At 43.3% G+C, this 25,535-nt stretch overlaps 1 protein-coding gene across 3 annotated transcripts; it reads right to left on the minus strand.

Moving 5' to 3' along the window:
* Nucleotides 1-1,628: 1,628 nt before the first annotated feature.
* Nucleotides 1,629-24,318, minus strand: dspa (desmoplakin a). Of its 3 annotated transcripts, none has more exons than XM_030114276.1 (24): nt 24,314-24,318; nt 18,794-18,878; nt 18,187-18,305; nt 17,802-17,946; nt 14,499-14,624; nt 14,334-14,393; nt 14,078-14,245; nt 13,876-13,980; nt 12,833-12,928; nt 12,605-12,730; nt 12,347-12,499; nt 11,767-11,921; nt 11,528-11,654; nt 11,260-11,446; nt 10,889-11,151; nt 10,236-10,417; nt 9,975-10,113; nt 9,678-9,871; nt 9,361-9,523; nt 8,582-8,665; nt 8,367-8,474; nt 8,063-8,161; nt 5,863-7,677; nt 1,629-5,374 (listed from the first exon to the last, which is right to left on the minus strand). In XM_030114276.1, the coding sequence occupies exons 2-24, from the start codon at nt 18,872-18,874 to the stop codon at nt 2,168-2,170; spliced, it is 7,902 nt and encodes a 2,633-aa protein (XP_029970136.1). In that variant the 5' UTR covers nt 18,875-18,878; nt 24,314-24,318; the 3' UTR covers nt 1,629-2,167. The 3 variants fall into 3 exon arrangements, with proteins under 3 accessions (XP_029970136.1, XP_029970135.1, XP_029970138.1); XM_030114275.1 differs by lacking the exon at nt 24,314-24,318 and adding an exon at nt 20,130-20,547; XM_030114278.1 differs by lacking the exon at nt 24,314-24,318 and adding an exon at nt 20,130-20,542 and having other exon boundaries at nt 7,180-7,677.
* Nucleotides 24,319-25,535: the final 1,217 nt, after the last annotated feature.

The raw sequence follows: 25,535 nt of genomic DNA on the forward strand, positions 1-25,535 counted from the left end.
CTCCATTTGTTCTCACCCTCAGTCCTCACCTCCTCCCTAGACCCCCACAAAATCCTCCCAACACGGAGGCCCCACCTGGAAACACACCATATAACTAATAAATGTAATATTATTGAAAGAACAACGCATTCACAGCAATTCTACCTGTCTATTACCAAATCTTAAATAATAATAACTATATTGTATTTGAATGCACAGTATGTCATATTTTTGGCTTAAATCATTTTAAGTAACTTTGACTGCACGAGCAAGTTAAATTTAAATGTTATTATAAAACTTCTAAATGTGTATCTTTTTCATATTTGTTGCTTGAGCTTAAAAAACATTCTAACTTTATCAGATAAGATGTAAATTTAATTGTAAGAAATGTAAATGTCCATTTGTTATATTTTTTTGCCTTAAGCATTTTAAATGAGTTTTTATTCATATTTAAATTACATGTAAATTGCTTAAAAGGAAGTAAAATGTGTATTCTGTAATAATTTTCCATTAAAGCATTTAAAGTTATGCTACAAGCACACAATAAATCAGATATGAATTAATTGTAATGCATTTAAATGTAAGTTTCTCCAGTAGTCGTACTGTAAAGCATTTAAAATGTCTTGATTAATTTACATATAATTGAATTTCAAGAATGTAATTAGTCGTATTTTGAGATTCTAGAACTTCAAGGTATCTTAAAATGCATAATGAAAAACAATTTAGAAGGGCTTTAGAGTCCTTTATAATGATTTTAACTTAAAGAATTGCAAACTGTCTTAAATTTGGCGATAAAATCATTAATGAATTTAGTAACAAATTATTTTGACGGTGCAATGTGTGATATTAAAGCATTTAAAACTATCTTCAAAATGCATAATCATATCGAAAATGAATCTGTTAATGTTAAAAAAAGTACATTATGTATTTTTCAGACTTGATACTTTAAAAATTTTGATGCATTCCAAACATATTGGGAAATGAGTTGTTCCTGATTTCCTCAGTATTTCTGTCACTTCACTACACCTTTGTTCTGTTTCATGGAGGCGACAGTAAAAAATACATAAATTACTATCAAACTTTTTTTTACACTTATTTGTAGAGCACTTTATATTTAAAAATGAAAAAGTGCAGGACAAAGATTAAATTATGGTACAGAAATAAGAGAGTTATAAGAAGAGTTTTTAATTTTGATCTTTAAGAAAAATTTACATTATTGGAAACTTTGTTTTAATTCAATAATATCAGCAATTACTCTAAAATGAGAGAAAATAGATATTCATCATATCCGTAAAAAACGACAACTAGTGTTGTCTTATGAAGGTCTTATGTAGGTGTTTTTGTTGGTCAGTATAGTTCTTATAGTTGATTTATTTGTTCATTTTTGGAATAATGTGCAGAGTATGCATTGCATACAAAGTTTAATTTACTGAAAAAAACAATTAATCCTTCATAAATACTCATCTGGTTCATTTCCAGACATGAACTACTTGATTATGCTAAAGTCTGAAATGTAACAAATACTGTTTTACAAGTTGCAAATGTCCTGCAAATATCAAGTTACTGTAAGTGTGTAATTTGTTTTTATCTTGTAGTAAAATGCAAAATGTTAACTATAAAGTGTCAAGTGAGCGAACAAATCATTAAGTTTATTAAAACTTTATTTGAAATCACACAAGAGTAACAATTTATTGGCAAAGCAATCTTATAGTCAAGCTATACCTCAGCAAACCATCATTAAAAATCTGTAAAAAAAAAAAAAAAACACACACAAAAAAATCAAGCTGCATAACACAGGAACAAAAAATAACTCAATTATGTGACTAACATGAGGCTGTACTACCCATTAAATCAATTCAGACAGAATAAGTGTGAATGCTTGACTGATCCAGATATACATTTTAACCTCTTTCTGTTAAACTCGTATTATTTTACAGATTTTTTGACTTTGAACAATGACAAATATAATCATGTGTTACATCATGAGTTTGAATGAATTCAACTTTCGATTTACATTTTACTGAAACACTGAATCATAATAAATTGCATTTAGATTAAGTTTAAAAACAAAGAAACCCTCCAAAATCTTCTAAATGGCATTAACAAAGAATGTTAAAAAAGGTCAAACTGCACAGAAAGTGATATCAATAGTGTGATTCTGCGCTGTGTATTAGCATTGGAATACTAACTAATAGGTGCCACTGCTGGAGGAGAAGCTGTAGCTGAAGGTGGAGGTGGAGGTGGAGTAATCTACACTGCCTCTGCGAGATCCGGTCCTGGATCCGGCCCTGGATCCAGAGCGCGAGCCCGGGTTGGAGACGTTGTAAGGACTGCTGATTCCTTTGGAGGAAACGGAGGAGGCCTGTAGCATCTTCATGCCGTTGCTCTCCTCCACCATGCAGCTGTCCATGGCCTGTTTGTAGGAGATCTTCAGTTTGGTCTTGGGACACGTCAGGTTCTTCTGGTGGTTACGGGGATCCTGGAGCTTTTGGGCCGCTTTGCCGTCCAGCCAGCCTCTGCGGATCGCCTCTTCAATGCCGATGCGGCGGCCGTTGTCGGGGTTCACCAGGCCTCCTGTAACGTACTGAAATTCCAAAAATCTCTGACCGGCCTCATAAGGTAGCCACGTCTCCTTCACTGCCTCTGCGGCAGACATCTTCCTCTTCGTCTTCACATCCTCAAAACCAACATAAGCTTTCTGGGCGGGTTTCAGCTTGCTGGCTAGGTTGTCGTCAATGACGCTTTGATGGACAGCGTCCTGCAGTGACAACCTCTCGCCAGTGGCTGGGTTGATGATCCCACCAGTGCATGCCTGGGCCTCCAGCAGCCTTTGTGCTGTGATGGTGTCAACGATGCCTCTTCTGAGCCCTTCATTAATGGTTATCTTCTCCAAAGTTTCTGTGTCAAAGATGGCCCCCACAGGGCTCTGGTCATCGAACATCTCTGGGGGGGAGACTGTGATGGAGATGCTGTTGAAGCGTTTACGGACAGTAGGAGAGGATGGTGCTGCCTGGGTGGGGCTACTACATGTCATCACGTCATCAACATTGCTGGCTGCAATGTTCATCTCACTGCTGTTGGTGTGGCTGGTGATCATGTCAGCAAACTGGGTCAGGGACACTGTTCCAGAGCGATACTGATCGAAAGATTTCTTGTCAATTACCCCACGATCAATGCAGTCCTGAATGTCATACTGAGTTCCAGTTTTCCTATCCACGATCACCAATCGTGCAGCGCCGTCAGATCCCGTAATTGTGATCTCCTCCCACTCGCACTCCTGCTCCGACAAGTCAAGGAATGTGTCATAGTCGATCAGCTCTTTGTGATATGCCTCCCTTACGGACATCTCCAGTCCAGTGTCTGGATCAACAATCACCACCCGCCTCTTCCGGAGGACGTTGGTGCGGCTCTCTGATGAATAGGTCTGGGGCTTACTCTTGTCTCTCAGGGGCAGAAGTATCAGGCCTGTCTTGCTGTCTGTTATACACCTGTCCTTCAGCTGCAGATAGGTCAGGTTCTCCTTTGTATTGGGGTCAAAGAAGCCTTTTGTGTCATCCCCTTCATAGGTTAAGATCTCATTCATTTCCTCATCAAAATATCCCCTTTTATAGGCAACGGAGACGTCAATACGGTGGCTCTCCTTGGGGTCAATAATGCCTCCACTGGCAATCTGGGCTTCAAGCAATCGGATCCCGTGACCTTTCTCAATAAGATCTTTCTCAATGGCCTGGAAGAGGGAGATTACTTTTCCTGTGGAAGGATCAGTGTATCCTGTCACTGCTTTCTCTGCAGACATCAACTTAGCCTTAAACTCATTTCCTATCAGGCCTCTCTTTGAAGCTTCCTCCACTGTCAAGAAGACATTGTTGACTGGGTCCACAATGAAGCCGGAAGCAGCTTGGGCTTCCAGTAGCTCCAGGGTGGTCCCTCTCATGAGCAGACCACTCTTCATTGCCTGATAGAAAGGCATTATTCTGTCTTTGGCCTCATCATAGATCCCTGCAATGCAGGTGGATCCATAGAGATAGGACTTCAGTTTGTCTTCAATTTCTTTGCTTGTGATTTTGCCCTGGTTCAGCTTGTCCAGGTCAGTTTTATCCAGCAGCTCAGACTCAATGAGTTCATCGACAGTGACCTCTCCACGTAGACCCTTAAATGTCAGGGGCTTTTCTGGACCACGGAGCAAAAGTAAACCTGACACAGGCTCCGCTACGCTCTGCTTGCGAAGGTCTTGGTAACTTATCTTCTCTCCTGATACTGGATCCAGGTAGCAGGCAGGTTTTTTGTTCAGAGCCCAGTAAAGATCCTCATCGATGAGCTTGCGGTCCAAGGCCAGATCTTTAGGAAGGAACACACTCAGAGCCGGATCCAAAATGCCTCCAACAGATTCTTGAGCTTGCAGCAAACGCAGGGCCGTGTCTTTGCTCACGCGGCCGAGTTTGCAAGCCTGACCCACAGAAAGCACTTTGCCGCTGTATGGATCTTTGAAGCCTGTGCTAGCTGCTTCAGCTGTCACCAGTGTGTCTCTGTCTTCTGTGTCTACAATTCCTCTGGAACATGCAGTGTCCACAGGCATCTTCTCATAGTATGTGGGGTCAATTATGTGACCTGTTGCTGCTTGAGCTTCAAGGAGCATGAGGGCGCTCTCTGGCTTGATGAGATTCCTGTTCTTTGCTTCAGTGAAGGGCATCTTACCTTGGCCGGGTGAAGTCATTCCAGCAATAACTCCGGTACCCTTCAGATGGAGCTGAATGTCCTGTGAGACCTCGGTCACAGTCTTTCTCCCCTTGAGAAGATCCTCCAGTGTAGATTTACTGATGATCCCACAGTCACAGAGCTGGTGGGCTGTCACTTTGTGGCGTACCCCATCAAACAGGAGTTTGGACGGGTCAATTGTGGGGACTTTCTCATCTGTCTGAGTTTGCCTAGTGAGAGTGCTGGGTCTCTGCTTTAGCCTCTGTATCTCCCTCTCCAGTGAATCTCTGATGTGAGCCAGCTCCAGTGCCTCCTTCTCGGCCACAGTCAGACGGCTCTTGTACCTCTCGTCGACTGTCTTGAGTTCCCTCATGAGCCTCTCAATCTCGTTCTTCAAGGAAAGCCTCTCCCGGTCAATCCTGTCCCTTTCTGACTCACACTGCCTGATCTGTCCGTCTTTGATGTCGTACTGGCTCTTGATGAGGTTGAACTCCTTGAGGACTGAATTTTTTTCATCGAGCAGGCGCTGTTTGTTGCGGAGCTCGGTGTCTAGTGTCACCTTGATGCGATTGAGCTCCTCTTCCAGTCGCTGGTATCGACTCTTCTCTTGCTCCAGTAGTTTGAGCCTGGACAGCAAACTATCTCTTTCCATCACTATCTCATTGTATTGACTTTGGGACTCGTGCACCATCATTGACGTCTGTGGAGAGAAAAGAGGAATCATTAGATATAAAACATGTAAAGCATACATCCAGTATGAATACAGCATGTGCTATGATATGGAAATACAATATCATGTCATTTATTTGTGAGAATAACAAGATATTGTATGTATACACAGAAGTGTGTGTATACGTTTTCCAGATTGTTAGTGTACGGTGTTCAATTAAGTGATGATTGTTAATGTGGTGGGAATGAAGTTCAATGTGACACACTCAGCATCCCACTGAATTATCGAGCATGATTGATAAGCACAACTAAGCAGAAGCATTGAGAGTTACTGAAAGTCATGCAGACCTCCAGACCCAAAGCTGCAACAGGTCATCTGGGGCGATGCCAGGATAGAGCGCAGCTACTTTGAAATCAGAGTTCAGTCTGAGTTCACATGCAGCAATTTATGCAAGCACAAGCAGCAGTGTGAATTAGCTGTGTGATGAAGAGATGATCCTTCAGTGCTGTCAAAAATACCTCGAGTGACTGCTTTTGGAATTTGTCTATTTCCAATTTAAGCTTTTCCCTCTCCTTGGTCAGGTCATTGATGAGAGCCTGCAGCTCGATCGTCCTCTTGGTGCTACTCTGAAGCTGGACGTGCAAAGCGGCGATCTGAGTGGCACTCTCTCCATCCATGGCGTCTCTGCTAAGCTTCAGATCATCCCTTTCCTGTCTTACTCCCCTCAGCTCCTCCTCCAGCTTCAGCCTCTCCTTTGTTAGGTTTTGAGTCAGACCCTGCAGCTTCTCGATCTCTGTGGTGTATTCGTTCAGCTGGCGGCTCTTCTCTTCGATGGTCTTGTACAGGCTTTCATTGCGCTGGTTGAGTTCTTGAATTTGTATTTCTTTCTGTTGCAGTTTCTGTTTGAGTGCTTTCAGCTCCGCCATCAACGCTGCCAGCTCATCTTTAGTCGCTTTGTGTTCTCTCAGACTTTTGTCCAGTGCCTCCTGGAGAGCCCTGAGGTCCTGCTCATACTTCCTCCCGGAGTTGCTGGCCTCGAGCTGGATGGATTTCAGTGAACTGATAGTGGTGGTGTGTTCCCTACAGGTGATCGTTAGCCTCTCCAGCTCAGCCTCCAGACGCTTCCTGCGAGTGAAGTCCTCCTGCGCCGCCTTCTTTTGCTTCTCTAACTCAGCCTCCGCCTGGTCCAGGGCGCTCTCCAGGTCCCGGATGCGGCTCTGCATCCTGGCAGAACTCTGCTCGGCCTTGGATTTCTCACTGGTCTGCTTTTCCAGCTCCACTCGGGTGATGCGCATCTCCTGCTCGGAGACTTTGAGCCTGTTAACTGTTTCCAGATAGGAGGCGTTCTTTGCCTTCAGCTCTGCTTCAGCCTGTTTCAGATGATTGATTTCCAGCTCCAGAGCTCTCCTCTTCTTCCCTTCTTCCTCCAGGTTGAATGTGAGGACACTAATCTGCCTAGCCTTCTCCTGATTGCTTTTATTGGCGTCTTTTAAGCTGAGGTCACTCTCTTCTCTCTGCTGCACGAGCGATCTGAGCTGCACCTCCAGCTCAGTGCGCACCCTGGTCTCCTTCACCACCGAGGCCCTCTGCTGGTTGGCCTCCTCCTCGGCCCGGCTCCGCTGCTCCTCCGTGTGACTGATGGACTGCCTCAGCCTCCTCAGCTCATCCTCCAGGTCCTTCTTCTCAGCTGCGAGTCGGTCGAGCTGCAGCCTCAGCTCGTTCACGTCCCCTTCTCGTTGCTGCGACGCTTTCAGGATGGTGGTCTTGGAGACGTGGATCTCTGTCTCGTGTGTCTGTTTAAGCTGAGTAATCTCCTGGGTGAACTGTGCTCTTACCTTTGAGATATCTGACTCTGCATTTCTTCGACGCCCCGCCTCCTCCTCTAGCTGTAACTTCAGCCTCTCCAGCTCACGCTCCTTGTCCTTCACGACCTTCTCTAAGTCAATCTTGGACCAGTTGAGCTCCTCCAGTTCTTTCTGTCTGCGGCGAACGGCCGCCTCATACTCTTCCTGCTGGCTGTTGTAGCGCTCCTCGGCCAGTCTTCTTTTCCTCTTTTCCTCTTCCAGCTGGTATTTGATGCGGGTCAGTTGGTCATTCAGGTCTTGAAGCTGGCCGTGTGTGCTTTCTAGGCTCTCCTTGGCAGCACTGGCTTGCATTGCTGTGGTCCTCTTCACTTCTTCGACTGTAATGAGTTGGTCTTTGAACTGAGAGAGCTCCAGCTTGTAGCGGCCCAGTTCGTCCTCCAGGGACCTATTTTTGAGACCGCGATCTTGCAGTTCCTCCTTCAGACGCCTCAGTTCCTCTTCGAGCATCTCAATCTTAGTGTTTCTCATCTATGGAGAATAACAATAAGAACATGAAAGTTATATAATGTCATACTTTCAGAGAGGGACGCACTGATGCCAGTTTTTTAAAGGATGAGTACAAGTACGACTACTAACCTTTAGTTACATGGGTTAACGAGTACGGGTAATAGGCCTAATTTATGATCGATGCACAAACGACATACACAAGCTATGTGTTTTTATAAACACCCTCCGCACACTGACGCTAGGTGTACATCCAACAACCTTGAAAGCTCCAATTATCAGTGCAGGCTTTGAATATTGTCTCTATCTGTCAGTTGATGAAAATGTTAAATAAATGATACACTTTCTTCTATTCTGAACTCGGAATACAATAATATTTTCATAAATGATACAAACTTAGTGTTTTTACCTTCAGCTCTTCCATGTTCTTCAGCAACTCCCCCAGAAACTTATAGTAGTCGCTGGAGCGGGTGAGAAGCTCGATGTAGCGGGTCTGCAGATCAGTCGCCTAATGGAGAGAATACATGTTTATCTTGAAGACAAATTAAAAAAAAAATGGTGCTTAATTCTTTTATTAAAGGTGATTTAATCAATATAAAAATATGCAATAATAACAAAAAAGAAATTACAAATGTATACAAATAAAAATAAATGTATGTAATATATTTGCAATGAGTTGGAAATTGCTTCAACTATCACTCCAGTTCACCTACCTCTTGTCTGACCACAGAAGCAGGGGACTGCAGCATCGTTCTCTTGATGGGAATATTAAGCAGCGTCTCCAGGCCTGAACTGTAGGCGGCCAGCTGCATCTCGTAGTCCTGAAATCACACAGAATGGCATACACATCATCACACGTAACACACATGGTTTCCAAGAGGTAAACTGGGTTTCCATCTGTTAGAATCGTTGCAAACAGTCCACCAACCTTTATGGACCCGGCACAGGTGTCTGCATTTTTCTGCACATCCTCCACTTTCTCCTTTTTCCCTTTGATTTCAGTGTGAAGAGCCTGCGTTAGACAAAAGGGGGATTTTTTTTTTTTATTGATTTAACCCCGCGAAAATCTGTCCTGTCAACAATTTTTCATTACAACAGAGGTGCACTCCGTTGAAAATCTCTTTGCAGCAACAACTGAAACTCTAAGTGAGTCACGACTGCATCCGGTGATAAAAAAAGTGAAATTGCTTTAATCCGACATGCACTACCTCGAAAAGCAATGTTCATAAAAGGCCTCTGTGGTCCCAGTGCATCCCAGGAAAAACTGGCATTTTTTAACTTTTTCCTCATTTTCTGCTCAATAATTATATCAGAACCACAAATTTGCATCAATGCTAAAAGAAGTTTGCATCCTTTATGGGGGTATGAAAATCAAAATTTTCCAATTCAGAGTCGAATAAAGTCAGGAAAAAACAAGCAAACAAACTTTAATATGTTCTTGTTCTTCTTCTTTTTAAAACTAATATTTAGAAGTAAAAACTTGCCAAGAATCACATAAAAACTTGGCAGGTATTTCTACAACTCCCCCCCCCATATTGTTTTGGTGCTGACGTTAAGGGCATTGATGCATCTGTGCTGTTATGTCTCCCTCTAGTGGACAAATTAGGAATCAGTTATTTTATAACAATTTTTTTTTTTGTCATTTTTGCTACATGCAAAATCCTCCTGCCTGGACGATATATTTGTGGTAAAGAAAAGCTTTCATGCCTTCTGTTGGTTGAGGTGGTCCATGAGGGTCTGGATGTCACCGAGCTTCGCCGCCTGAAGCGTGTCCTGGCGCTTCCTGGCATTGTCTATCCACTCATCCAGGGAAACGCTGCCCTTCTGATAGTGCAACAGCTGCTTTTCCTGCTTCTCCAAGTCCCACACTCTGCATGGGGAAAGAATGAGAGGAAGGGGAAGGGATGGAAGGATGTTTTTTTTAGAGCTGTTTACCAGCAACGACCAATGCAGGATGTGGAGGAATATTCATAAAGGTCGCCTCAGGTGCGAAGGAAGCATGAGCACCAACTATCCAGTCGTACCTGCTGTCGATCTGAGTTTGGATGCGGCGCCAGCGGTCAGACAGCTGGTTCACCATGTCTGAGCACTTGTTCAGATCAATGTCGCACTTGTGGAAAGAGTCCGAGATCTGTCCATTCCAGTGAACGGCTTTGGACAGCTCCGATTCCATGTTTGTCAGCAGGTCTCTTTTCAGCTCCAGCTCGCTCTTCATTTGCTTTAATAGGGAAACACACATTTAAAAAAAAAGCATTTCAAACATGTTATGGCTACAGCTCCCACAGCATAAAACGGATTTTAAAAAAGGGTGTGTCTCAAACCTTGAGCACGCTCCGGTAATTTTCCACTTCTCGCAGGTCCAGTGAGCTGGTCTCTTTCTCGGTCAGCCGGGCCTCGTGGACCTTGATGATGTCCTCGGCCTGCATGAGGCTTTGGAGCAAGCCTTTAAGAGCCGACAGCCTGCAGCAGACACACAGTCATCACAACAAATTCACAACAGTCAAACAACATTTCCAATCGTCGATGCCTGCAGAGGTTTCACACTCGGTGGAAAGCGGTGGAATTCGCCCGACACGACGTACCTCTGAATGTAGGCTGAGTAGAGACCCTGCAGACCGCCCAGCTTCTGGTTGATGATCTCCAGCTCAGCGCGGAGAAACCTGGCTTGCTCGGAGTCTGGAGGAATCCCCTCAAGCTGCTTGATGATCTTCTCTCTCAGACGCAGGTACTCATCATGAATAGAGTCCAGATCTTGGTGCACATCCTGGAAACCAACAGGATGCCAAAAGTGGTTTAATTGGAGGGTTTTTTTCCCCAAATTCACTGACGTTTCCAGTAGTACACATAATGTTGTTGTACATGTGGAACTTCTGGAACACTTTCTAAGTTTTAGACTGATAAGGCCCCTATTTTAACACATTTTGTTCACTCCTCATTTTTCTCTCCATACTTTTATTCATTACCAACCTTTTCTACTTGAAGAATTCCCTTATTTGTACTGCTCTAAGTTTAGATTTTTGAGTGACCTTATTTAACTCTGAAATCCAGTTTCACTTATTTCTATGAAATTGATTTTTTTTTATTTCGTTTCGATTTTAGGATCATGCTTCAAGCTTTCCTCTCTGATGGTGCTTTGATTGACACCACTGCGTAAAGATTCAATTCTTGTCACTCTTCAGTCCTCCTCTTTTCCTTCTTTACCCTGTCACAGCCAAACCAAAAGACTGACTCCTACCTGCAGATTCTGGATGTGCACGGAGCACTCGTGCAGGCTGTTTTCCCCCAGGGGCAGATGGAGGTGTCTGGTGAGGCCGGACTCGGCCAGCTCCAGCCTGCGCCGGATCTCCTGCAGGCTGCTGAGCAGAGTGAGGCTGAGGGTGGAAGTGGGCGGTGGAACTGTGACTTTGGGAACAGTGGTCTTCTGGGGTTTGGACGTCTTGGTGCTGGAGTCCGACTTTTTTTCCGTTATGTCGGTTTCAGTCACTGTGGTGGTGGTTGCTGGAAAATTGAATGACTAAGTCAAAAACTGAAGAGTTGGTGAAGAATTGACAGATTCACATCCCTAAGATGAAGTGATCTGACCTAAATGAGACGGCGGGTACTCACTGTAAGAAGGTAACTGAACGATCAGCGTGTCGTAGTGGTTCTGGGCCTGGTCTACATGGCCCTGAATGGTTCTCCTGTCATCTTCCCCGAACATCTCGGAGCCCTGACTGGTGCGCAGGAACTCCTGATAGTGAGTCTCCAGCCTCTTCATGATGCTGCGGTACTCTTCAGGACGCATGTTGGACAGCTGTCAGACAGAGGAGAGGAGTTAGCTCGAGCCGAGGACAAACGAAGAGCAGGAAGTGCGTCCTCCTCGGTCACATCTCACCATGCTGAGGGTGAGCGAGTTGATGTAGTTGATGTCTTTGACGCAGTACTGCCAGGAGATGAGACTCTTGATGTTGATGTAGAGCTGATTCCAGATGGCCATGATGGCGTCGTAATACTGCTCGTTCCTACAGGGGCGATACAAGTCGTGTGTCAAATCAAAACAATTTCACCTTAAAGGACATGATTTCAGTCAAGGAATTCTTCAGACGGCATTTGAAAGTCCTCAGATGTTCTTACTTGTTAGCGAGGCCGATGCTGAGCGGGTTCGGAGGGGGGATGAGCAGACAGACCGAGGGGATCATCATGTCCAGACCTCCAGGTCCCGTCACCAGCCACTTGCTGCGCTGAGAGTTATCCTTCAGGATCCCCTCGTTCCCTTTGAATATGCCTTTCTGTAAGGACAGAACACTTCAATACACTGTGTGCATGAACCAGTCAAGGAAATCCATCAGTAATGAAAAAACTAATAAATGGGGACTTTCAGCAACTCTATTTTCCAGTTGTTCTTGAATGCACCATCAGCATTATCACTACTGAAGTGTACCCAGTTTTCAGGAGTGGTGCATTCAGGGACAGGGTGAGCTGGTAACAGAGGTTTTGAAAGTTTTTTTTTCACCTAATTCTTTAAATTATGAGGAAAAAATGATACTTGATGAATAAAAATATGTTTAACTAAAGGTTTAAAGAACACCAAAGGCACAATGAGCAGTCAGGTTAAAACGTGGATATTGGAGATGCTAAAATTTAGTGTGAATGAAGGCATCGTAACAGTAAACTGTGAAAAACAGAGAGACAGAGATCCCACAGTTGATCCCACCTGGTCTTGTTTGAAGTCACATAACGCCTGGACTATGACCGGGCTGGTGCTCTTCTCCTCGGGGTTACGAGGCTTCAGCCTGACGATGGACTTTGACTTGTTGACCAGGCTCTGCACCTGCCTCTTGTTCTCCACGATACGGGCTTTCTCTTTCTGCAAGACAAAAAAAATACATACATAGAAGTCTTTAAGTGATGTAAACCGGGACCTACATGCATGCACTGTGAAGAGTATCTCTTTCTGCACACAGGTCCGTACCTCCAGGTTCTTCAGCAGGTCGCTCAGGCTCTCCAGAGGAGTGTTTTTGTCACAGGTGAATTTGTTGCGGATGGTTTCGTGCTGCTTCTGCAGCTTGGCGTACGTCTCGTTGGCTTCCTTGAAGAACTGCAGACAAGAGAAGAGATGTTTACTTTGATCCGAACACACACACACACACCCATCGCTCATTTTCATGAGATTAAAGGTGAGACGGCGCTGCGCGCTCACCTGGCTGTAGGCGGCATTCTCCTTTAAATGCACGTGGATGCATTTGGTGATCTGGAGGAGCCAGCTCCACTGCGTCTGCAACGTGTCCATGTAGGCCTGCAGAAACAGACATTCAGACTCAGTCATCACACTCCGGGAGGTTTAATGCCACTAAACTGAAACATGGAGCAAAATACTGCAAGGAACTTGAGCACAAAAAAAAAAAAAAAAAAAAAAAAAAAAAATGGAAGAAGAAAAAAAACTGAGACTGATCGTTATCAGGTTTATATTGTTTCAAAAAAAGAATCTTTTAGACTGGAGTTTGTAACTTGCAGCCCTTTGCCTCCTCAGCAAAGACTCATTGTAGCTTTCACTCATTAAAAACATGTTAACACTCTTGATTTAATTTACTGTAACAATATTTCAGATAGACACAAATGCCAAATGACTCTTATCTCAAAGTTTGACGTGAATAATTTGGGACGGCATAGACTGATGTGTGAAAGGTAATAAATTCCACAGATAAAAACACGAGTAAATATATTTAAAAAAAAAAAAAAATTAAAAAAATCTATTTCTGTATTTTAAATTTTCATTTATTTATAAATTTCTTCTGTTATTAATTTATTTATGGATTTAATGATGTATTTTTTATTCATAATTCATACTTAAAAGCTTTGAATCAAACACTCATGCATGGATTTGCTGATTTTATGTTAATCCACTGTATTTTAATGTATTTATTTAAGTGCAATTTAAATGAATGTCAATAAAAATGTAATGTATAAATAAATGAATAAATAAATATGTTGGTAAAAAGAATTAGAGATGATGACATCAAAATAGATGAATAATGAACCACATTAATAAATAAATAACCATTTCTATAGATAAATAGTTGCTTTTTTTTACTGAACTTTCTCTTTTTAACCTATCCTTCACGAGGAGATTCCTACACTTCTGGTTACAGAAATCTATTCAAATATCCGTTTCCTTTGAAAGTCTGGTGGGTTTTTAAACGGTTTGTCAGGCAGCTTTCAGGACGCTCCGGGGGAGGAACTCACCTCGATCTTGTCTGAAGCGGGGTGGTTGTTGTTCAGGAGGCCGTCTGCTTTCACCTTCAGCTTGTTCAGGTCTTTCTCCTTCTCCTCCAGGTCTCTCATCAGCCTCTGTCCGGGACGAAACGCCACACAAGATAGTCCATAAATCCACGCGTTTCAATCATTTCGTGAGTAAAACAGAAAGACCCCATGCCGGGCTCCTCACAGAGTAGGCCTCCTGCTTGCGGGGGATGTACTGGTCGATGTTTTTGTCGCCCCAGTCGAACACCAGCTCCTCCTCCTCCTTCTCGTTCACCCACATGATGGCTCTGAAGATCTCCTCGATGATGGTCTGCAGGTCCCTCAGCTGGCCCGTGCGCTGGTGGGACATTTTCTGCGACACAGAAGGGAAATTCAAGCCCACGATGAGCAAAACCAGTTTAAATGTGAAGCATCGGACTGTGCGTGGAGCGCGAGTCTACCTGCAGGCTGTCAAACTCCTGGTCCAGGATGGACAGGTTGTACTTGTCGCCGCGGCCGTTCTAAACAGGAAGTCATCTTTAATCAGTTTATCACAAAATCTCACAGTATTCAAGAGCGCGGAGATGTTTGGGAAACATGTGAAAGAAGAGAAGAGGAAGCGGTACCAGCTCGTCTCGGGCCCGGTCCACCTCCGAGCTCCTGGAGATGGAGCTGTGGTATTTGTTGTGGTTGAAGAGCTGCTTCTCGATGGTTTCGGTGTCGTCGCCCCACGGAGCCGTCTCGATCATACGCTGCAACACACATCCCGATTTTATTAAGTCAAACACAACACACAGCCACGGTGTGATACACTCTGTTTGTTTTTAAAATAATTATAAAACTTGATTAGAAAACATTTCAAAAATGAATACAAAAATAGAATGGACAACTTCTTTTAATTAGATTTAAAAATGACATATGTGAGATTGCAATTTCAAAAATTACAATAAATGTCCCTACATTTAGCCAGATTAAAAAAAGGTTTCACAAATATTAATTTAATACTGGTAATCATCCAACTGGATAACACAAGAAAACAAATGGAACAATTATCTGAAAAAAAAAAGATTAAAAAATGGTGAGTGTTTTAATTCAGGAATGTGGACTTTATTGAGAAAATCAATTTGAAACCTTAATTCAACCTTTTTTTAAAGACATCAAACCATGACTGATGCAACTTGTACTTTTTTCAAATTCATGAAATTCTACTGAAGATAAGAAAGAGGAGCTCTGTCTTCATATGAAGCCTAGAAAAGCAAAAACACTCAAGTACAAGTACATATAATTTATAATTCACTTTTTTTTAATCAGGTCTGCCTGACAGATAATATAACAGACTGCTTTGTTAACTCTAAACATCAAATACAGAAAATGAAGCTGATTTTGCACCGAATATGTGAACTGAATTGATTTTGACAACCATGTAATGTAATTCTGCATATTATTCCTTATATAATTTCATTTTACTGCTGAATTAACAGTGTGGACGTTTCCCTGTGTGTCCTCTAGGTGTCAGCAGACGATCGCTGAGCTTCCTATCTCTCAGGAAACTATTCCAAGTATTCCTCCTCCTCTTGTCCTGACTCCCAGGCCTTGATAGGAGCCCTGCCAGCAGCTCTAACCTGCACCAGCCCCTTCGCCCTGCTCCCCTCTCTTCCTTCTCCAAGCTTTTGTTCTCCTGTTTTTCCTCCCTGAAGCTCCAGACTGAGAGGTCAACAGCAGGACGGAGGCCGTTTATTGAGAGATATATGGATCTCAGGTTGGAGTTTGCATCATAAAAAGAGCAAAAAGTGAGATATGTAGAAAGGTGTGTGTGTAATAAAAAAAAAAAAAAAAAAAAAAAAAGGGCGAGGCTGGGAGCGGTGACAGCGACGGGGTGTGTTTTCAGACGCAGGGCGTTTTCCCATGGCTACGTTCGACTGACCGAGCGAGCGAGCGAGCGGTCCCGTCTGGTAACCACTGAGTCAGTGCAGTGTCGGATATCACACGGCTTCACTTCTCGTGGTTTCCTCTTTTGTTTCAGCCCCCTCTCACTCCAGGATCAGGTTTTGGGAGCAGGTCCAGGTGGTTTCAGTTACCCGGTGGTAGCGGATCTGGGGGTGGGGGTAGGGGTGGGGGTTCGGGCCGAGTGATAACAGAAGTGGATCTTTCTCTGCCTGAAAACCTTTAGTGCACCTCTGCACCCGCATTAACGTGCACGTGCACGCGCACGCAGGTGAAGTCATTCCAGGCCTGGGAAAACTAGTTGCAGGATAAAAGGCTGACCTGAAATCTGCGGGTGATGAAAGCTTCACACCAACAAACTGAGGCTTGTTGGAATAAGTGACTCAAATTACAGCACCAAACTCAAACATCTGCATAATTTATACAATTACAGCTGATTTTACGCTCATAAAGGCTTTCCTGATTCTCAGATTTCTCATTTCATTAGTAAGACTAAAAAGTGATTTAAATTGATGATGCTCTTCTCTTTAACAACAATATGTTATCGTCAGCTGAATGTACTCTCTTACAGAGGAGGAATCACACTTTTTACAGTTGATTTAGCTTGTTTTTGATGTAATATTAGCTCTTTAATTCAGAGTAAAAGAAGCTACGCTTGTTTCCCCTACTTGAAAACTCATATTGACTCACTTAAAGGGGCATAAACACTCAAATTTTACCTGATTTATCAAAATAATACAAAATGAACTCACAGTTAAGAAGGTTTAATTATTTAGAGGGGGAAAAGAAGTGTAATATGGCCTTTTTTAAAATTCAACTTTAGCTTGAAATCTAAGGCTGATATCGGTGAAAGCATCAGATAAAAAATATTAATGCTAATTAATAGAGTGCAATAGTTTTATGCTTTAATTATTGATTGGCTAAATAGAGCAGGTTGTTTTTCTGTACATGTTTAAAACTATTAGAAATTAAAAATCCCTTCACTTCAAAGGGAAAACTACATTTTTTTATTTGAATCAACATGATAAACTTGAAAGAAATCACGCATTTTAAAGACTACTTGCATACAATAGATTTAGTCATTCTCACTGATTTAAACAAGTAGTGCAGATTTTATGCCTAAATGACTTCAGAGGTGAAATGTAGTCATAAAAACGACTAAATGGCTAAAAAGAAAGGAAAAAAACCTGGTGCATCCTCATCATACGTGCAGGTTTGATTATTCAGCTTGACATAACTCTGCAAGGGATCAAAGTGTGACGGAGTCAGCTGATGCATCCAATAAGAAAACGGATCTGAGGGGAAATTACCATCAAATGAAATGACTGACAATCACATGAAGTTGAAAATCACGTGAAGAGAAAACTTATATTTAACAGAACAGTCGGCGAAAATAAATCTGTCATTTCCAGAATAGTGGGTAAAACGAGACCCTGCAAGGCGCCGGTTTGACCTCAGATTCAGATGACCCCCTGAGGCCACAGTCTTTGGACAAAAATGGCAAATTATATGGGCCTCACGGTGGCGCAGTGGTTAGCGCTCTTGCCTCACAGCAAGAAGGTCCTGGGTTCAAATACCGGCCGGGGCTCGGGGCCTTTCTGTGTGGAGTTTGCATGTTCTCCCCGTGTGTGCGTGGGTTCCCTCCGGGTACTCCGGCTTCCTCCCACGGTCCAAAAACATGCATGGTAGGTTAATTGATCACCCTAAATTGCCCCTAGGTATGAATGTGTGAGTGAATGGTTGTTTGTCTATATATGTCAGCCCTGCGACAGACTGGCGAACTGTCCAGGGTGTACCCTGCCTTCGCCCACAGCAGCTGGGATCGGCTCCAGCCACCCGCGACCCCGAAAGGGATGAAGCGGCGGAAAATGAATGAATGAATGAATGGCAAATTATATCTCTTTAGCAAGATAATCTCTAAATGGAGAAACTGCTCCTGTTAAAGTTCCTCCATGACACTTGTTATTTGGTTTCTTTGGGCTCACCTTCTGCTGGGAGATCCAGCCCATGGCGTCATTGAAGACCCTCCCTCCGTCCAGCGAGCCCACGCTGCTCCTGTTGCGCCTCAGGGTCACGGTGCCCATGAGTTGCTGTTGGAGACCGGCATGCATGTGCTGCAGCTGCTCGACGCTATGGAGACGCAGGAATGAGAGGAAAACACTCAGTTCACCGGCAAAGGGAGTCCCGCTGCTGTTAAAAACTACATGCGAGTAGAAGTAAACACACGCAGAGGAAGCTGCAGCTTCTGTAATTATTTATGAAATCTACAGGCGGTCCTGAATAGAACAGGAAGTTGGATCATGTGTTCTGCACTCATTCAATTAAACTTTAAAATGTAAAAATGTAAAAATAATCTGTATCTTTTCGTACTTTCTGAAAACCTCGCTGGGCACGCGCATCAGCTGCAGCTCTCTGCCGCAGACCTTCAGCTGCTCGATGGTCTCCGCGCTCATCATCAGCATCCGCTCAGCCTCCACAGCCGGGCCGCCCTGGAAACACACACACACACACAACCTCAGTCACTTTTCCACTCCGTACGTGTCACTTCCTGTCGGGACGGACCCTCGGACTGCGGGCCGGGACCCCGCCAGAGGGCTTTTCCTGCTCCGAGGTCCTCGGGTTGCAGCTACACATCCCAAACACATGAAGTCAAACGGGTTCAGGACGCCGTCACACACACGAGAGTGGGCGCGTCCACCACCGTTTGCCTCCACTGTGAAGCAGATCAGGAAAAAAGTCTGGCAATAATTTAGAATGAATGGATGATTTACGGTTTGTGGTTTAGCAGCATTATGTTATAACTGATTATTATCTATTAACACCCAAACTGTTTTCGTTCACTGTAATAATAATAAAGCTGTTTCTTGTTTTTCATTCTGCTAAGTACTTTCCAAGGATCTAAAACCAACAAACCACAGCAGTCATGTTGTCGTTGTTGTTGTTGTGTGCACAGTGTGAAAATGTGTTGTGTACTCACACTCTGGGAAATCATTTTGGCTCTCTGCAGAAAATCCTGACACTGGTTTGTGAGGACTGACGCTTTCTGCTGGATGGCCATGGCGCTGCAGAGGAAACCAGGCAAGACAGAGGGGTCTATTAACTAAAAAATAATTCACTTCAAACAAGAAATGAATGCATGAGAACAACTCTGCAAAGGAAATATGTAAAACACTTGAAAAATGTAAGAGTGAACACAATGAAACTATAAATACTTTCAATTTCAGTAAATGTTGAAAGACTTCCTGACCGTACTGTGGATACTGAGTTTACTTGCAATGAAGAAAAACAACACAGCAAAAGAGGCTTCAATATACAATTTACAGTAAAAATGAGTCAAAGTTAAGATTATGTTGTTCAATAAACCACAGCAAAAGTATCTTACTGTAAATCATCTGCCGACGTTTGAGTTAATTGCAGTCATTTTAATATAATGTGCTTTTTTGTTCTGTAAGTCGAGAGGTTTTTTGGTCTTTTCCTGCCGCAGAGTTTGAAAGGCGGATCTTGAACATGTAGTCAATGTGTCACTAAACTGATATAAATACTTGTAAATGATTTCTCAGTGTCTCACAAATTAAAAGCGAAAAAAAATCGAGTCAGTGCCTCTTAAAGGGCCAGCAACATTATCGTAAAGTTACAGACCGACCGTTTAGCAGCGTTAACAATGTATTTCAAACTAACAGAAAGTCATTCATCTGTCTTTTTAAAGAGTCTGACTTCAGTTTGCGGGTCAACAAAAGGGCACCAGCTTGAAAAAAATCACCCTTTTCTGACATCTGCTGGAAACTCCCCCAGCTTATGATAATATTCTGGATTGAGTTTCAACTTTTTTTTGCAATAAAAACATGTCAGAGACTTACATCAGACTGAATGGGGAGACTTGAAGGGCGTGCATGTGTTGTGAGTCAGGGAATTGGGTAAGAGATCAGCGAAACAACTTGAATACACACGGAGAAATGGAGGAGGAGAGAGGGAAAAAAACTCTCTGGAAGCATTTGGGAGTGACGAAAGGTCGGTTTCACAGAGTCATGTAGGCCTGAAGCGCAATTACAACAACACTCCCAGTCTGACGTGCGCCTGTGCTGAGTCTGCAGTGGAATTACAGGAACCTGCTTCGAGGCATTCGGTGCGTAATTTACGCAGCGCGTAATTATCCAAAACACACAAAAAGCGCGTTAAAATCTTCCAATCTGAATCGACCCTGCATCTTACTTATATTTACGTGGAATAATACACATTTCATTGACATTTACTTCCAATTAGGCGAATCCAGACGCAACAGGTGTTTAGTTTTTCCCCTTTCTCTGTGCGCTCACCTCATTCCGCCGCCGCCGCCTCCTCCTCCTCCTCCTCCTCCGATCACACTGTGCGCCTTTTGCGGAGGCATCCCCCCGCCGTGCATGGAGGTCCGGGAGAAGGTGGTGTAGGTGTATCCGCCGCCACCGCCGCCGCCGTCCCCCATCGCGTACTCCCCCTGGAAGCCGTTCCCACCGACGAACACGTCGTTGCTGCTCCTGAAGCTCGACAGATCCGGCCGGGAGTTGCTCCTCTGACCCATGGTGGCCAGCTTGGACGTGGACCCGTACATGCTCATTTTGGCTGAGCCGTTTAATACTCTGATGATAGGTTTCCTTCAGCTCTTTCCTTTGTTACAGTTTCTTTCTTTCCCGTTCCTCTGCTGTGCCGTCCGGACAGCGGACAGACCGTGCGCCTCTCCCCGCCCCGTCTCCTGTTGCGCAGATAATGGTCTGCTGTGAATAGACGGAAGTTGGCCGCTTTTGGAGAGAAACCACACCTTGTCGTATTTACGAAACACTCACACTGCTTTAATGGGAGGTGACTGTCATTTCTCACTGAAAGGTGGTGTTGTAAGCAAGCGGGAAGAGACACCTGAAAACTGTTAGAGTGCGTAAATTCTACTCAATGTGAAGTGACGGCTCTGCTTTTCAACAAAGTAGCACTGAATAAAATATGTTTCAAGTGTCTCAAATAAACAAAGTGTGCTAAAAGTAGAGGAAATTAAACAACTAGTCATGAAGCAGAATGTTATTCAAATTATGTTACAAGTAGTGGAGAGGAAATTATTAAGTTTTGAAAGTATGATAAAAATATACTTTATATAGCTAAAAATACTCCAAAACACTTATAAATTACAAAATTACCAAATATAAATCTATCTCTCTCATAAAATATTTGAAACTCTACTTCTTTTCTCTTCCTATATTCTCAATTAATTGTTCATTTTAAATATTAATGTGTTGCCCTCAACTGAAATCCATCTCAATGCAACTGATTACTAACTAAACAATATATAACCAGATTTATATCTGTGTTATGTGACAATTCTGCTTATTTCCCCTCCCTTTTCACCTCACAGCCAATCATTCTGAAGCCTGGTTGCTTTATCCACTGCAGGATAATGGAAGCAGTGTTCAGACCCTTTCTCTTCTCTCATCTCCACTTCAACAGTCTGGAGGTCAAAGGGAGTCAGTTTGGGCGAAATGAGGTGGCTTGCTGTTATTTTTCTGAACTTTTTCCACCTCTCTGTACTCCTTTAAGCACTTTGCCGGGTTCCTGCTTGCTTGCAGACAGCAGAAGTGGGAGTGACAGAGATTTGAAAAGTGAAAGGGAGTGGGAGCAAAGCTGGGAGAGTCACTCACACACCTACTGCCAGTATGAGGCAACGCCAGAAAAATGCAAGGCTACAACAAAATGTTGGTGAAGTGTGTAGCCGTGAGTAACCGGAGGAGCCTTTCTCACGTATGTTCAGACCGAGTGTGGGAATTTCGGAAGATCTCTGCAGAAAAAGAGGTCGAAAAACAAGATAGAGCCAGAGTGATCTCCCTAGAAGGCCTGAAATGCCTCCCTGTGAGGCCAGGGAGAGACTGACGGACACGTTGTGCCCTCTGGTGTTTCAGCCTGAGTTCTCATCGGCACGTCTCACAGCAGTGTGAAGCAAAACGAAGGGGAGTCAAAGATTTGGCCATGGGTGGAAAAAAAAAAAGAAAAGAAAAGAAAACCCAACCGGTGACTTGGAGAGACCAACGCCCTGACCTGGAATCTCAAAGCCATCGAGGCATTTCAGTTCCTGTCTTTCAAAGACTTGTGTGTGCCGAACACCAGCGAGTCTCCATTTGTAATAATGACAGAGTCAAAGGTAAAACACACCCTATTTTTTTTTTTCCAGACTCAGGTGGGTTTGCTTTACAAGTCTTTTTTTTTTTCCTTCCACTCTTTAATCCATCCTGTTCAACCCAAAACACTGCGTGACTGAACAGGCGCGGCTTTACGGACCGCGGTCGACAAGCAGCTCTGATCCAGAAGAGCTGGACGAGGCAGCCGGACACTGAACTTTAACTCTGCGTCCCGATCTGCAAAGGCCAAACGAAACAGATGTTCAACCATAAACAGTCTCCAGAAGAAGGAATCTGGCCTCATTATAGAGAAACACCAACATCAGCATTGTTTAAAACAATTACTAAGTCTGACCGAAGCAAATCCAGAGGTACTTTCCAAAATAACTATTTGCTTTTTATAACCAGTCTCTAAATAAGTAACTATAATCTATAAAGTGCTGTTGGATTAGCATTATTTCTCCAGATAAGATCTCTCCTGGTTGTCTTGTTTTATCTCATCAGTTACATCTAGGTGTGGCCACTTTCTGCAAGTATGCAGATTTGGCAACAGTCATCTGTCAGCAGGCAGCAGGGCGGACGCCCTTTGTTGTTTCTGCGTCCGAGTCTGAGAAAAGTCTGACTCGGAACACTCTCTCACTCTCTTCACCTTCCTTTTCCCCAGTGTGGGGGGGGGTCAATATTTAACCCCCGTGTCTGCTTTACGTGAAGGACAGATTTGACTCACGTGTGATAAAGGAGTCCACATCTGGCTGAATCAGACTGGTTGGAGCTGCTGGGGTGACGGCAGGTGAGGAGAGGAGGCCTCCCAGATGACGTGTGGTGATTCACAGATCGTGTCCAGACAGCGAGCTGACATCCCGCACTGAGTAAACAGTGAAAAGAAAGACACTGACGTCTGCTTGTTAGAGCACACACACACACACACACACACACACGGTTTACATGCTGGTGGTTATTAATGTGGTGTCGAGACAGAAGCTCCATCAGAGTTTCCGTCCTGAGGAAGACACTAAAGCAGCCTGAAGTCATGCCTCGTTATACTCGTCTTATTGAAAGAGATTTCATCGCTTCGCTCTGAAATGAAAGCCTCAGAGTCAATTAAATGGAGATAAATCTGCAGGGGAAGATCAGAGATCTGCAAAGAGATGTTTGAGCAGACTGCTGGAGTCCTGTTTGTTTGTTTTCCCTCAGCTCTCCGGCTCTGTGCCGGGGAATTTCCTCCTGACTTTGGGACGTGAAGGCTGCTTCTGCTTGTTAAAATCTCTCCCAGATTCCTCAGAATCGCACCAGAGGACACGACCTTGGTGTTGTGCGGGTATGAAAGCCACTCTGGATTTTCTTATCAGCAGGAAGAAGATTAGCAGACGACTCTTCAAGCCTTCACAGGGAGGAAACACAAGGAGACGCATTGTGAGGGGAGAAAGTGTGAAGGATGGTTAAGAATTCAAAATGACAAATAAACAGCAATACATCTCAATAATATGGAATTTTCTGTCTGCACCAGTTGTGATGAAAACAGGAGGAGGAATCCAATGAAAAGACACGTAGAGCTTTAATTCATATTTATTTGTTTGTTTGTTTGGTTTGATCGGGCGCACCGAGTCAGAATAAAAGATGCTTTTCCAAAGCAATCGATAAAAACTCTCGCAAAGTCCACATCCTTAGATGTCCACCGGCCCTGCTGCATTTACTGATCTCCTCCCTGACAGTATCACACTGATATCCCCTCATAAAGCACATTTTTACCACCGGCTGGACTTTGAATCCAAACTGAACCGCACTAAAACTACTCATTGATTACATTGTCTCCCAGCAGAAGGAGCAGTTTTTTTTTTGTTTTTTTTTTTTAAGGGATAATCACTATGATACAATTTCAATCTTCCAAGCAGAGGGAGTGCCTGCCAGCACGCACTGGGTTTTTTTCTCACAGAGAAAATAAGACGGAGTGAGTGAAAGCTCAGACACGCCTCAGGTCTGTCTGCTCTGCACCTCATCTGTAACCAGCCGGTTTATCTCACCCACACACACACACACACACACACACACACACACACACACACACACACACCTGGCCTGAGTCATAGCATAGAGGCGTGTCCTGGACACACCTGCATTCGGTTGCCAGGAGAGGATAATAAGAGAGTTTGAATGATAACAAACAGTACACTGTGATAGTGTGACAGTGCAACGGTCAACTGGTTTCTGTTGGCATGAAGCCATGAAAGACACACACACACACACACTGCTGAGAGGTGTCGTGTCTGTGATGGATGAGCAGGCGACGCAGATCAAAGAAATCCACCGATTAATGGTTTTTACCAGGACAAGAGCAGCAGGGAACAAAAAGCTGAGGGAAAAATCACGAAGTGCACACAATACAGTAAAAGCAAAAAATAATATTGATTTATGTTCCAAAATTATCCTGCATGCATTATTCACTGAATGCAAAAAACAGCAACTTAAGAAAGCTAAAATAAAAAGTATATAAATATATACTATATATAAATATAAAAAGTATATATATATGTGTGTGTGTGTGTGTGTAGTTACCTCAATCTGCCACCAGGAGGCATCAGTGTGTCACTCAGGTTCAATCCAGTGATTTTTTTTTTTTTTTTTGCTTTGCCTTCAGTCTTGGGGATAATATCAGGGCGATGGTTGAAAGACCTGTTGCGTGCACGTGGATCAGTGTGATAAACGTGACCTGACTGCAGGAATTCAAAGTGCACGATGCTCCTCCGGGTGGCACGGTGGTGCAGCGGTTCGCTCTGATGCTTCACATCAAGCAGTTTCCAGGTTTGAAAATGCTGCTGAGTTTTCTTTATCTTCTTCAGCGAAGCCAAAACAAAGATGTGATGTTTAAAGATGGATCATGTAAATCAATTAAGTCACTTTTTTCTTTTCTTTTTTTTCTTTTTTTTTTTTTTTAATAAATGTAGATTAGATTTCACAAAGACAGGATGGAAACTTTAAACTTTATTAGATTTGGTATATAAACAACTTTATGAGCTGCGTTACTTTATTGGTTGAAAATATAATTTCACTGGAAAAACATTAAGTGGAAAAGGGTAAAAATTCAATTTATCTTCATCCTTACTTTGGATGAAGTATGGCGACTATGGAAAGAGGAATGTGCACTAGCAGGCTGCGGCCAGGAGGGTGAAGCATTGATGAACAGGCAGAAAGAGTCATGCTCAGATGAAGATAAATCAAACTTGGCCAATCCTGAAGTGACTGTTAAATTTGATACCCATCAAACCTCAGCGACTCCATTACAGAGCTCATCACAGCCCAAAACATTCATAATTCAAGACTTCTGTGGACAAATGAAAGCTGAGCTCCCCTCTATGGGACTGTAAACATGATTTCAACATGTGACTGACAGAATATCACTGAGGTTTCTCTAATTTATACTAATAATCTCTAATATATATATTATGAAATGAGGGGTTTAATTTAATTTAACGCAGGTGAATATTACATCTTTATTGATTTCTATGCAATGTGTTGCTTCAAATATAGAGAACTTGACTATAAATAAATGTATCCATAAATGTTGAAACAAGTGTTCATTTCTGTCTTTAT

This window comes from Salarias fasciatus, chromosome 18 (assembly GCF_902148845.1).
Source record: "Salarias fasciatus chromosome 18, fSalaFa1.1, whole genome shotgun sequence".
In the NCBI taxonomy this organism is placed as follows: domain Eukaryota; kingdom Metazoa; phylum Chordata; class Actinopteri; order Blenniiformes; family Blenniidae; genus Salarias; species Salarias fasciatus.

Excerpts from the sequence above, each read along its gene's own strand:
- dspa (XM_030114275.1), bottom strand. The coding sequence starts at position 20,407 with ATGAGCATGTACGGGTCCACGTCCAAGCTGGCCACCATGGGTCAGAGG. Across the intron at positions 10,418-10,888 it reads TGCACATCCAGAATCTGCAG|GATGTGCACCAAGATCTGGA; the intron begins GTAGGAGTCAGT and ends GTTGGTTTCCAG. Across the intron at positions 9,524-9,677 it reads CAAACTCAGATCGACAGCAG|AGTGTGGGACTTGGAGAAGC; the intron begins GTACGACTGGAT and ends TTCCCCATGCAG.